The sequence below is a fragment of the Somniosus microcephalus genome, chromosome 5 (genome assembly GCF_052327205.1).
Source record: "Somniosus microcephalus isolate GS21.2 chromosome 5, FLI_Smic_1.0, whole genome shotgun sequence".
In the NCBI taxonomy this organism is placed as follows: domain Eukaryota; kingdom Metazoa; phylum Chordata; class Chondrichthyes; order Squaliformes; family Somniosidae; genus Somniosus; species Somniosus microcephalus.
This window is the reverse complement of record NC_140991.1, coordinates 9,699,581-9,713,608: the sequence shown is the minus strand read 5'-3', so window position 1 is coordinate 9,713,608 and position 14,028 is coordinate 9,699,581. Positions and strand designations below refer to the sequence as shown.

Here is a 14,028-nt window from a genome sequence, read left to right as displayed (position 1 = left end):
GGGAGAGAGTTCCAGATTTTCACTCTTATCTGAAGAAGCGCTTTCTGACATCGCTGCTGAACGGTCTAGCTCTAATTTTAAGGTTATAGAATGATAGCACAGAAGGAGGCCATTTAGATTATCGTCCCTCTTTGAAAGAGCTCTCCAATTAGTCCCACTTCCCTGCTCTTTCCCCATAGCCCTCCAAATTTTTCTCCAAGTATTTATCCAATTCCCCATTGAAAGTTATTGTTGAATCAGCTTCCACCGCCCTTTCAGGCAGCGCATTCCAGATCACAACAACTCACTGGTAAAAATAATTCTCATCTCCCCTCTGGTTCTTTGGGAAGTAATCTTAAATCTGGGTCCTCTGGTTACCGACCCTCCTGCCAGTGGAAACAGTTTCTAATTATTTTAGTGATGTTGGTTGAGGGATTTACATTGGCCAGGACACCGGGGAGTATTCATAGAGTCATAACAGCACAGAAGGAGGCCATTCAGCCCTTCAAGTCCGTGCCGGCTCTCTGTACAGCAATCCAGTCGGTCCCATTCCCCCGCTCTATCCCCGTAGCCCTGCAAGTTTATTTCCCTCAAGTGCCCATGCAGTCTCCCCTTGAAAACATTGTGTCTCCGCTTCCACCACTTCTGTCGACAGCGAGATCCAGGTCATCACCACTCGCTGCGTAAAAACGTTTTTCCTCGCATCCCCTCTATCTCTTGCCCAATTCCCCAGCTCCTCTTAATAGTACCATGGGATCTTTTGCGTCCACCTGAGAGGACAGAGGGGTCTCTGTTTAACCTCTTGCCCCCAAAAGACGGCACCTCGGACAGTGCAGCACTCCCTCTATACTGCTCTGGGAGCGTCAACCTAGATTTTAAGCTCAAGTCTCTGGAGTGGGACTTGAACCGACAACCTTCTGACTCAGTGGCACGAGTGCTACCCACTGAGCCATGGCTGGCACCTTAATATATACATTGAGAATAAGACAGGACACAGGGTAACGCTAGTAAAAGGCCAGTTCAGGACTGCTATCAGGAGGGTCTTCACACTGGGAGTGATCAACACAAAGAATGGACTCCGAGCTAGATTTATGGAGGCAGAAATACTGGAATAATTTTTAAAAAACAATTGGACTCTATTGGGAGTGTGTTTCAGGTACTCCCTGGATAAGCGTTCCCTGGATTACTAGTCCAGTTAAATCACCACTACACCATGATTATGACAGTTTATTGGTTATGTGAGGGATCTCAAATTCCACCATGGGCGTTTGAGAATTTGAATTCAATTTAGAAAAACTAGGAATAAAAAGTGAGCATGAAGCTGTCGGATTGTCTTATAAACCCAACTGGTTCACTAATGTCCTTTAGGGAAGGAAACCTGCCGTCCTTGCTCGGTCTGGGCCTATATGTGACTCTAATCCCACCATCATGGTTGACTCTTAACTGCCCTCTGAAGTGACCTGGCAAGACACTCAATTGTATCAAAACCTGCAGTGGTTGAAGAAGGCCCACTACTACCTTCTCGGGGCAACTAGGGGCGGGCAATAAATGCCGGCCTTACCAGCGACACCCACATCCCGAGAACGGACCAAGATGGGCCGACTGTCCGTACTGATCTTACTGAGCCACCTCTGCCTGCCTGACTTGTACATTTACATCCGTTCCTTTGTTTGTGCCTCAGGAGTGGGATAAAGAGCTCCTCTCGCTGCTCAACGACATGACCGACAAAACCGGGCGGCTGAAGAGGCGGCGGCCGGACCCCAACACCGAGGCCAGCGTGGCGTACGGCCGCGTGAAGGCGGTTTACGGCAAAATCCTCCCGTACGACGAGCTGAAGCAGCTTCGGGACGTCACGCAGCACCTGGGGCAGACCATGCTTGTCTCTGCGACGCAGGTTGGTGAAGGTTGTCTTGCTGTTGTAGTATTATGCCAACACACGGGTAGACCGGGAAATGGGTTCCCCAGCCTCTGATCTTTTAGTGTTGGATGGATGTAAATTCACGGGAGATTTCAGTAACTGAATTTCACTCCTGAATGACAAGATTTTTTAGGTTCTTTTCATTTTAGAGATTTTTGGAAGCACCATTCCAAAACTCAACGTGTTATAATGTTCACAGTCCTGTATCTCTCTCTCCCCACCCCCACCGCAACGGTACTCGTCCTGCCCGTCTTAAATCCCCCGTCCCTCTCGTCAACCAATTCCCTCCCCCCCCCCCCCCCCCCCCCCCCCAGCTACAATACAGAAAGAGGCCATCCAGCCTATTGTGGCTGTGCCGGCTCTTTGAAAGAGTTATCCAATTAGTCCCACTCTTCCCCCATAGCGCTGCAAATTTTTCCTTTTGGAAGTATTTATCCAATTCCCTTTTGAAAGTTACTACTGAATCTGCTTCCACCGTCCTTTCAAGCAGCGCATTCAAGATCACAACAACTCGCTGCGTAAAATTTTCTCCCCTTCTCGCCTCTGGTTCTTTTGCCACACACCTTAAATCTGTATCCTCTGGTTGTCGACTCTCATCCCTGGTACCATTCCAGTAAATCTCCTCTGCCCCCTCTCCCATCTCCAGGCCAGAGAATTCCCCGGCAAAGTGCAGCGTTACATCGATTCCCGCGCTGACGATTCCCGGGGCAACCAAGGCGGAGAGTTCTGGCCAATCGTGAAGCGGGTGCGTATCCAAGTCCCGAGGTCTGCGGTGCTGCGGACTGGAGCCGTCCTGGTCGACCTGCCCGGTGTCAGAGACTCCAACGCCGCGAGGAACTGCGTCGCCAAGGAGGTGAGCAGCCACAGCATCAACCGTAACCAGGGGAGCGGGGGTATGAGCTGGGCGTTAAATGTTAGACCCCTGAATACACCCATCCACCCCTTCCCCCCAACACAGCCTGGGGGGAGGGGGTAGGCTCTGGTCTTTGGGGGTGGGGCGAGGGGATCTGGATACCAGGTTGTTTGTTTGATGGTCGCTGAGTTGGAATTTAAATTCTTCCTCTGGTTCGGGGGGCGTGGGGGAGAGAGGTACAACAATCCCAGCCTGTAACTCTCTCCCGAGTACTGGTCATTCTATCTCTCTATCTTTGAGCTTGTAACTAACCGGGTGCAGTCGTGGTTATGTTGGAAGCACTCAGCCGGTCAGACAGCATCTGTGCAGAGAGAAACGCATTAACGTTTCGGGTCAATGATGAAAGGTCAAGGACCTGAAACATTAACTCTGTCGGGGGTCATGTGACAGGGTCGGGTGTAGGGGCAGGGTCTGGCTGTAATTCCGCTGTGTGTGTGTGGGGGTTGGAATTTGGTCTGGGCCGGGGCATGGGGCAGGGTCTGGCTGTAATTCCGCTGTGCGTGTGTGGGGGTTGGAATTTGGTCTGGGTCGGGGCATGGGGCAGGGTCTAGCTGTAATTCCGCTGTGCGTGTGTGGGGGTTGGAATTTGGTCTGGGTCGGGGCATGGGGCAGGTTCTGGCTGTAATGCCGCTGTGTGTGTGTGGGGGTTGGAATTTGGTCTGGGATGGGGCAGGGTCTAGCTGTAATTCCGCTGTGCGTGTGTGGGGGTTGGAATTTGATCTGGGTAAGGGCATGGGGCAGGGTCTGGCTGTAATTCCGCTGTGCCTGCCTCTTGTGTTCAGTACCTGAAGACGTGCGATGCCGTGTGGATTGTGGCCAATGTGACCCGAGCGGTCGATGACAAGACGGCCAAGGACATGCTGGACGAGAGTCTCCGCAGGCAGCTTCTGATGGACGGTCAGTACGGACGCATCGCCTTCATCTGCACCAAGACCGATTCGCACAACGTAACCGAGATCCTGAGGTACGGGGTGGGGGGGGGGGGGGGGGGAGGTTAACAGAGGTGTAAAGAGGTATTAGGAGGGCTGACCAAAAGATTGGTCAAAGAGGCGGGATTTCAGGAGGGCCTTAAAGGAGGTTGGAGAGGTGGTGGGGGGTGTTCTGGAACGACTTACAGAATGTGGGGTCTAGAGGGCTGAAGGCACGACCGCCAGTGTTGGGGTGAAGGGAAGGCGAGGAGGTGCACAAGGAGCCGGGGTCAGGGGAACGCAGAGTGTGGTGGGAGAGGTGGTAACATAGGAACAGGAGGAGGCCATTCAGCCCCTTGAGCCTGTTCTGCCAATTCAAATAGATCATTGCTGATCTGTATCTTGACTGCATTTACCCGCCTTGGTTCTGTATCCCTTAATACCCTTGCCTAACAAGGGTGGGGTTGCAGGACTGGAGGAGGTTACAGAGATAGGGAAGGAAAGAGGCCATGGAGGGATTTGAAAACGAGGATGACGGGTTGGGGGAACCGGGAACCAGTGTAGGTCAGCGAGCACGGGGTGATGGGCGAGCGGGACTGTGGGATGGGATATGGGCAATGGGTAAGCTGAAGTGGGTCAATAATGCAGGAATGCTCAGAGCATTAATAGCTCATTGTTGGGTGACAAGCGATCTCCTGTTCTTTCAGTGCTCTGCGCCTAACCAGCGACTGCAAACATCTGGAAAAAGAGATTGCGAAGCTAAGGAACCACATTGAACAACTGCAAAGTGAACAAGAGAACTGGAGATCGCAGCTAGAGATGGTGCAAGCCCGTAATCAGGTAATGGTTTCACTGTGGGCTGTAGGAAAAGAAATACAGCCATCAGGTGTCCGGAGAGCTCCTTATAATGTAACACGGGTGCAGGGAGACGCACTCCGGTTCAGGTACTGACTCGTCCGCCCTCGCTCTCTGTTCTGGGATGTTTGTTCACCTGCACTGACTGACTCACTGGTTGTTTTTGTCTCCCTTTAACAGGTTCAAGAGATGAACCCCAGTGCCAAACAGCTGGAGTTGGCCATCAAACAGCTGGAGTTGGAGGTGAGCGTTTTCCCGGAACTGTTCCTGTCGCTGGTCGTGCTCACTCTGCGAATCGGTGCTCCCAAACCTCTGGTCTAGTGGCCTGTTTTATCTTTCTGGTGCACAGTTCCTCTTATCAGCTGTTTGTCAGCGTGTTGCACCCAGAATCATAGAGTCATAACGTAGAATGATACAGCACAGGAGGAGGCCGTTCGGCTCTTTGAAAGAGCTCTCCAATTAGTCCCACTCCCCCTGCTCCTTTTACTTTAAGCTCCTCACTCTCATTAGCCCCTTCGTTCCCCACTATTTTTGGTATCTCAACTTTCTACATTGTAGCTCACGCGGCACCAGCTCGCGCAGCCGAAGCCCGGGCTGTCCGCAGTGCGGCCGCAACATGCCCGTAGACCTGCACGAGTGTTCGGGACCTCTCGCCCTGACCAAGGTGGACGAGAAGCCTACGCAGCCCCTCTGTGTTAAGTATGACAACGTGGACATAGATGTGCTGGGTAAAGTGCTGACACCGGCCCAGGTACTGACTGCAGCTGAGAGCTGAACACACAGTGCCTGAAGCGAGCAACAAGAGGCAACAAAAGCAAGGAAGGCACAGAGTACAAAAGCAAGGAAGTTATGATGAACCTTTATAAAACACTGGTTCGGCCTCAACTGGAGTACGTATTGTGTTCGATTCAGGGTGCCGCACTTTAGGAAGGATGTGAAGGTCTTAGAGAGGGTGCAGAAAAGATTTACAAGAATGATCCCAGGGATGAGGGACTTCAGTTATGTGGAGAGGCTGGGGTTGATCTCCTTAGAGCTGAGAAGGTGTTCAAAATCACGAGGGGTCTGGACAGAGTAGATAGAGAGAAACTGTTCCCATTGGCGGAAGGGTCGAGAACCAGAGGACACAGATTTAAGGTGATTGCCAAAAGAACCAAAGGCGACATGAGGAAAAACTTTTTTTACTCAGCAAGTGGTTGGGATCTGGAATGCACTGCCTGAAAGGGTGGTGGATGCAGATTCGGTCACTGCTTTCAAAAGGGAGTTGCATGGGTAGCTGAAGGAAAAACATTTGCAGGGCGAAGAGACTCTGTGTTCGGCGCCTTCCCGGATGCTTCTCCTCCACTTTGTGCGGTCTTGGGCCAGGGATTCCCAGGTGTCGGTGGGGATGTTGCACTTTTTCAAGGAGGCTTTGAGGGTGTCCTTGAAGCGTTTCCTCTGCCCACTTGGGACTCTCTTGCTGTGCCGGAGCTCCGAGTAGAGCGCTTGTTTCGGGAGTCTCGTATCGGGCACGCGGACAATGTGACCCGTCCATCGGAGCTGATCGAGCATGGTCAAAGCTTCGATGCTGGGAATGTTGGCCTGAGCAAGAACACTGATGCGCCTATCCTGCCAGTGGATTTTGCGGAGGCAGCGTTGGTGGTACCTCTCCAGTGCTTTGAGGTGTCTGCTGTACATGGTCCATGTCTCTGAGGCATACAGCAGGGCGGGTATCACTGCTGCTCTGTAGACCATGAACTTAGTGCCGGGTTTCAGGTTCTGGTCTTCAAACACTCTCTTCCTCAGGCGACCAAAGGCTGCACTGGCACACTGAAGGCAGTGTTGGACTTCGTCATCGACATCTGCCCATGTTGACAGTAGGCTCCCGAGGTATGGAAAGTGATCCAGGTTGTCCAAGGCCTTGTCGTGGATTTTGATAATCGGGGGGCAGTACTGTGGTGGGGGCAGGTTGGTAGAGGACCTTTGTCTTACCTTGTTTAGTGTAAGGCCCATGGTCTCATACGCTTCGGTGAAGGTGTTGACGATGGTTTGGAGTTCGACCTCTGAGTGAGCGCAGACGCAATTATAATTGTGAAGTTAACTACTTCGGTAGGAAAAACAGAAAGGCAGAGTATTATTTAAATGGTGATAGATTGGGAAATTCTATGCTTATATTGTGGTTAAGAACAGACAAAACTTGTTCTTTTCCCTGATCTAATTGCAGTTTCCAACCAGTCGATTCAGTGAATGGAATGTCTTATCAGTGTTGCCATGGCAACCTGTCTGCAGTGAAGCTGGAGTTGTTCTCCTTTGAGCAGAGAAGGTTGGGAGGAGATCTGATAGATGGCAGCTGCAGTATAATGTGGATAAATGTGAAGTTATCCACTTCGGTAGGAAAAACAGAAAGGCAGAGTATTATTTAAATAGTGATAGATTGGGAAATGTTGATGTACAGAGGGGACCTGTGTGTCCTTGTACACCAGTCATTGAAAGCAAACATGCAGGTGCAGCAAGCAGTTAGGAAGGCAAATGGTATGTTGGCCTTCATTGCAAGAGGATTTGAGTACAGGAGCAAGGATGTCTTACTACAGTTATACAGGGCCTTGGTGAGACCCACACCTGGAGTACTGTGTGCAGTTTTGGTCTCCTTACCTAAGAAAAGATATACTTGCCATAGAGGGAGTGCAGCGAAGGTTCACCAGACTGATTCCTGGGATGGCAGGACTGTCGTATGAGGAGAGATTGGGTCGACCAGGCCTGTATTCACTAGAGTTTAGAAGAATGAGAGGGGATCTCATTGAAATGTATAAAATTCTGACAGGGCTAGACAGACTGGATGCAGGGAGGATGTTTCCCCTGGCTGGGGGGTGTCTAGAACAAGGGGTCACAGTCTCAGGATATGAGGTAGGACATTTAGGACTGAGATGAGGAGAAATTTCTTCACTCAGAGGGTGGTGAACCTGTGGAATTCTCTACCACAGAAGGCTGTGGAGGCCAAGTCACTGAATATATTTCAGAAGGAGATAGATAGATAGATTTCTAGACACAAAAGGCGTCAAGGGGTATGGGGAGAGAGCGGGAATATGGTATTGAGATGGAGGATCAACCATGATCATACTGAATGGCGGAGCAGGCTCGAAGGGCCAAATGGCCTACGCCTGCTCCTATTTTTCTGTGTTCTTTGTTTCTATCATCATAATACACTGCTCTGGTTCTTTTGCCAATCATCTTAAATCTGTGTCCTCTGGTTACCGTCCCTTTTGCCACTGGAAACAGTTTCTCCTTATTTACTCTATGAAAACCCTTCATGCTTTTAAACACCTCTATCAAATCTCCCCTTAACCTTCTCTGCTGTAAAGCGAACAACCTCAGCTTCTCCAGTCTCTCCGCATAATTGAAGTCCCTCATCCCTGGTACCATTCTAGTAAATCTCCTCTGCATCTTCTTGACATCCTTCCTAAAAGTGTGGTGCCCAGAATTGGTGCTTTAGAAAGGTTTAGCATAACTCCCTTGCTTTTGTACTCTCTTCCTCTATTAATAAAGCCAAGGATGAAGTGATGCACTTTGGAAGGACTAACATGGAAAGGCAGTATAATATAAATGGCACGATTTTGAGAAGTGTAGATGAGCAGCGAGACCTTGATGTCCATATACACAAATCCTTAATTCCTCTATTAATAAATCCAAGGATCACATTGGTTTTTTAGCAGCCTTCTTAACTTGTCCTGCCACCTTCAGAGATTTGTATATATACACCCTCAAGCCTCTCGGTTCCTGCACCCCCTTTAAAATTGTACATAAGAACATAAGAAATAGGAGCTGGAGTCGGCCCTTTGGGCCTGCTGTGCCATTCATCAAGATCATGGCTGATCTTCTACCTCAACTCCACCTTCCCGCACTATCCCCATATCCCTTAATTCCCTTTGTTCCCAAAAATTTATCGACCTCTGTCTTGAATATACTTAACAACTGAGCCTCCACAGCTCTCTGAGGTAGAGAATTCCAAAGATTCAGTGAAGAAATTTCTCATCTCTGTCCTAAATGGCCGACCCCTTATTCTGAGTCTGTGACCTCGTGTTCTAGATTCCCCAGCCAGGGGAAACATTTTCCCAGCATTAACCCTGTCAAGCCCCTTAAGAATTTTATATGTTTCAATTAGATCACCTCTATTCTTCTAAGCTCTAAGGAATATAGGCCTAGTCTACTCAATCTCTTCTCGTAAGGCAACCCCCTCATCAGGAACCAGTCTAGTGAACCTTCGTTGCACTCCCTCTAAGGCAAGTATGTCTTTCCTTAGATAAGGAGACCAGAACATAGAAGATAGGAGCAGGAGTAGGTCATTCGGCCCCTCGAGCCTGCTCCGCCATTTAATGAGATCATGGCTGATCATCCAAATTCAGTACCCTGTCCCTGCCTTCTCCCCATATCCCTTGATCCCTTTAGCTTTAAGAAATATATCCAACTCCTTCTTGAATATATTTAATGAATTGGCCTCAACTGCCTTGTGTGGTAGAGAATTCCACAGGTTCACCACTCTGGGTGAAGTTGATGTAGTCATGGACTTCAGTAAGGCTTTTGACAGTCCCGCATGGGAGACTGGTCACGAAGGTAAGAGCCCATGGGATCCAGGGCAATTTGGCACATTGGATCCAAAATTGGCTTAGTGGCAGGAGGCAGAGGGTGATGGTCGAAGGTTGTTTTTGTGACTGGAAGCCTGTGTCCAGTGGTGTACTGCAGGGATCGGTGCTGGGTCCTTTGTTGTTTGTAGTGTACATTAATGATTTAGATACGAATGTATGAGGTATGATCAGTAAGTTCGCAGATGACACGGAAATTGGTGGAGTGGTAAATAGCGAGGAGGGAAGCCTCAGGCTACAGGACGATATAAACGGGTTGGTCAGATGGGCAGAACAGTGGCAAATGGAATTTAACCCTGAAAAGTGTGAGGTGATGCATTTTGGGAGGACTAACAAGGCAAGGGGATACACAATGAATGGTAGGATCCTAGGAAGGACAGAGGATCAGAGGGACCTTGGTGTGCATGTACATAGATCCCTGAAGGCAGCAGGTGGTTAAAAAGGCATATGGGATACTTGCCTTCATTAGCCGAGGCATAGAATATAAGAACAGGGAGGTTATGATGGAGCTGTACAAAACGCTAGTTAGGCCACAGCTGGAATACTGTGTGCAGTTCTGGTCGCCACACTATAGTAAGGATGTGATTGCATTGGAGAGGGTGCAGAGGAGATTCACCAGGATGTTACCTGGGCTGGAGCGCTTCAGCTATGAAGAGAGACTGGACAGGCTGGGATTGTTTTCGTTAGAGCAGAGAAGGCTGAGGGGGAACCTGATTGAGGTGTACAAAATTATGAGGGGCATAGATAGGGTAGATAGAAAGGAACTTTTCCCCTTAGTAGAGGGGTCAATAACCAGGGGGCATAGTTTCAAGGTAAGGAGCCGGATCTTTAGAGGGGATTTGAGGAAAAACTTTTTCACCCAGAGGGTGGTTGGAATTTGGAACTCACTGCCTGAAAGGGTGGTAGAGGCAGGAACCCTCACAACATTCAAGAAGCATTTAGATGAGCACTTGAAACGCCATAGCATACAAGGCTACGGACCAAGTGCTGGAAAATGGAATTAGAATAGATGGCCGGCGCGGACACAATGGGCCGAAGGGCCTCTTTCTGTGCTGTATGACTCTATAATTCTATGATATGGTACTTTGTCAAACGCCTTTTGAAGAAGAAAGAAGTCCATATACACAACATCAACTGCACTGCCCTCATTAACAAAAAAGGTGACTCAACCGTGGCTAACAAGGGAAATTAGGGATAGCATAAGATTCAAGGAAAGGATATATAAATTGGCCAGAAGAAGCAGTAAACCTGAGGATTGGGAGCAGTTTAGGATTCAACAAAGGAGGACAAAGGGATTAATTAAGAAGGGGAAAATAGAATATGAGAGTAAGCTTGCAGAGAACATAAAAACTGACTCAAAGCTTTTATAGATATGTGTAAAAGCTTTTATAGATATGTGAAGAGAAAAAGATTGGTGAAGTCAAGCGTAGGTCCCTTGCAGTCAGAATCAGGGGAATTTATAATGGGGAACAAAGAAATGGCCGACCAATTAAATACATATTTTGGTTCTGCCTTCACAAAGGAGGACACAAATAACCTCCCAGAGATGTCGGGGAACATAGGGTCTGATGAAGGGGAGGAACTGAAAGAAATCAGTATTTGTAGGGAAATGGTGTTAGGGAAATTGATGGGATTGAAGGCCGATAAATCCCCAGGGCCTGATAATCTACATCCTAGGGTACTTAAGGAAGTGGCCCTAGAAATAGTAGATGCATTGCTGATCATCTTCCAACATTCGATGGAATCTGGAACAGTACCCATGGATTGGAGGGTAGCTAATGTTACCCCACTATTCAAAAAAGGTGGTAGAGAGATAACGGGAATTACAGACCGGTAAGCCTGACATCGGTAGTGGGGAAAATGCTAGAGTCCATTATAAAAGATGTAATAGCAGAGCACTTGGAAAACAGTGACAGGATCGGACAAAGTCAACATGGATTTACAAAAGGTAAATCGTGCTTGACTAATCTACTGGAATTTTTTGAGGATGTAACTGGTAAAATAGATACGGGAGAACCAGTGGATGTGGTGTATTTGGACTTTCAGAAGGCTTTCGATAAGGTCCCGCATAAGAGATTAGCGTGTAAAGTTAAGGCACATGGGATTGGGGGCAAGGTATTGTCTTGGATAGAGAACTGGTTGGCAGACAGAAAGCAAAGAGTTGGAATAAACGGGTCTTTTTCCGAGTGGCAGGCAGTGACTAGTGGGGTACCGCAGGGATCGGTCCTTGGACCCCAGCTATTCACAGTATATATTAATGATGATCTAGACAAGGGAACTAGATGTAATATCTCCAAATTTGCAGACGACACAAAGCTGGGTGGGCGTGTGTGCTGTGAGGAGGATGTCGAGAAACTCCAGGATGATTGGGACATGTTGGGTGATTGGGCAGAAGCATGGCAGATGCAATATAACGTGGATAAATGTGAGGTTATCCACTTTGGTGGCAAAAACAGGAAGGCAGATTATTATCTGAATGGCAATAGATTGGGAGAAGGGGAAGTGCAACCAGACCTGGGTGTCCTTGTGCACCAGTCGCTGAAGGTAAGCATGCAGGTGCAGCGGGCGGTTAAGAAGGCAAATGGTATGTTGGCCTTCGTAACGAGAGGGTTTGAGTACAGGAACAAGGATGTCTTGCTGCAGTTGTACAGGGCCTTGGTGAGACCACATCTTGAGTATTGTTTGCAGTTTTGGTCGCCTTATCTGGGGAAGGATGTTCTTGCCATGGAAGGAGTTCAGCGAAGATTCACCAGGCTGATATCTGGGATGGCAGGAATGATGTATGAGGAGAGATTGGGTCGATTGGGCTTGTACTCGCTGGAGTTTAGAAGAATGAGAGGGGATCTCATTGAAACTTATAAAATTATGACAGGACTAGACAGACTAGATGCAGGAAGGATGTTCCTGATGGTCGGGGAGTCCAGACCCAGGGGTCACAGTCTAAGGATAACGGGTAAGCCATTTAGGACAGAAATGAGGAGGAATTTCTTCACCCGGAGAGTGGTGAACCTGTGGAATTCTCTACCACAGAAGGCAGTAGAGGCCAATTCATTAAATATATTCAAGAAGTTGGATATATTTCTTAAGGCTAAAGGGATATGGGGAGAAAGGAGGGACTGGGTACTGAATTTGGATGATCAGCCATGATCTCATTGAATGGTGGAGCAGGCTCGAGGGGCCGAATGGCCTACTCCTGCTTCTATCTTCTATGTTTCTCTGTTACTCCTTCAAAGAACTTGATCAAATTAGTCAAACACGATTTGCCTTATTAGCCTTGTCCAAGTGACAATTCATTTTGTCCAGGATTATTGTCTCTAAACGTTTCCCCACCACTGACGTTGGGCTGACTTATCCAATCCAGTATCTCTACTGCCTCCTCCTTTACTGCTACATTGGCAGCAACCTCTTCTCTAGTGAAGACAGATGCAAAGTACTCCTTTCGTACCTCAGCCATGCCCTCTGTCTCCACAAGAAGATCTCCTTTCTGGTTCCTAATCGGCCCCACCCTTTTACTATTTGTGTTTATAAAAGACTTTTGGGTTCTCTAATCTATTCTCATACTCTCGCTCTCTTATTCCCTTTTTTAGATCTCCTCTGTACTTTCTATATTCAGCTTGGTTCTCTACTGTATTACAAACCTTACATTTGTTTTAAGACTCCTTTTTCTGTTTCATTTTTATCTCAATCCAGACCATTGTCAAACCAGAGGACTTAAATTCACCTCATCCCCTCGCCCTACCCGAGAATGGGGTTTGACAGGTGTTGGGGAGGCGCTGGAGATTGAGGCCTTTCCCTGGGCTTGTTGGTGTGAGCATGGTTGTCTTATCACGCAGTGTAGAGATTGTGTGGGTTTATTTCTCTCTCTCTCTCTCTCGCAGTTGACTGAACTCCGTCGCCGCATGACTGTGAAGCGAAGTGAGCTCTCCCTGACCTGCATCAGGGCCCGAAACTACTTCTGTAAACAAAAGATTCGTTGCAACTTCAAGTGCGGACTGCAGGTGGGTGCAAAGATGGGAAGGGACAGGAAAGACGGGCATAGGAGAGCAAATTTTCATCTGTGTGACTAGGGGAGTGTTCAAAGGCTGGCACTGGGAGTGTCAGCCTAGATTTTGTGCTGCAGTCTCTGGAGTGGAACTCTGAGACAAGAGTGCTCCCCACTGGGACTAGAGACTTGAGCACAAAAATCAAGGTGACAATCCAGTGCATTACTGAGGGAGCGCTGCACTGTTGGAGGGGCAGTACTGAGGGAGCGCTGCACTGTCAGGGGGGCAGTACTGAGGGAGCGCTGCACTGTCGGAGGGTCAGTACTGAGGGAGCGCTGCAATGTCGGAGGGACAGTACTGAGGGAGCGCTGCACTGTCGGATGGTGAGTGCTACACTGTCGGAGGGTCAGTACTGAGAGAGCGCTGCACTGTCGGAGGGTCAGTACTGAGGGAGCGCTGCAATGTCGGAGGGACAGTACTGAGGGAGCGCTGCACTGTCGGATGGTGAGTGCTACACTGTCGGAGTGGCAGTACTGAGGGAGCACTGCGCTGTCGGAGGGTCAGTACTGAGAGAGCGCTGCACTGTCGGAGGGTCAGTACTGAGGGAGCGCTGCAATGTCGGAGGGGCAGTACTGAGAGAGCGCTGCACTGTCGGAGGGTCAGTACTGAGAGAGCGCTGCACTGTCGGAGGGTCAGTACTGAGGGAGCGCTGCACTGTCGGAGGGGCAGTACTGAGGGAGCGCTGCACTGTCGGAGGGTTAGTACTGAGGAAGCGCTGCAATGTCGGAGGGGCAGTACTGAGGGAGCGCTGCACTGTCGGAGGGTCAGTACTGAGAGAGCGCTGCACTGTTGGAGGGTC

General features: G+C 49.0%; 1 protein-coding gene across 1 annotated transcript in view; it reads left to right on the top strand.

Moving 5' to 3' along the window:
- LOC147116867 (uncharacterized) overlaps positions 1 to 14,028 on the top strand; it is a 128,597-nt gene that overhangs the window by 64,948 nt on the left and 49,621 nt on the right. The window contains exons 11-16 of the mRNA XM_085987181.1: positions 1,661 to 1,873; positions 2,544 to 2,750; positions 3,593 to 3,774; positions 4,426 to 4,558; positions 4,754 to 4,816; positions 13,065 to 13,184. Of these exons, the coding sequence (XP_085843307.1) occupies positions 1,661 to 1,873; positions 2,544 to 2,750; positions 3,593 to 3,774; positions 4,426 to 4,558; positions 4,754 to 4,816; positions 13,065 to 13,184 (918 nt within the window). The remainder of the gene's footprint in view (positions 1 to 1,660; positions 1,874 to 2,543; positions 2,751 to 3,592; positions 3,775 to 4,425; positions 4,559 to 4,753; positions 4,817 to 13,064; positions 13,185 to 14,028) is intronic.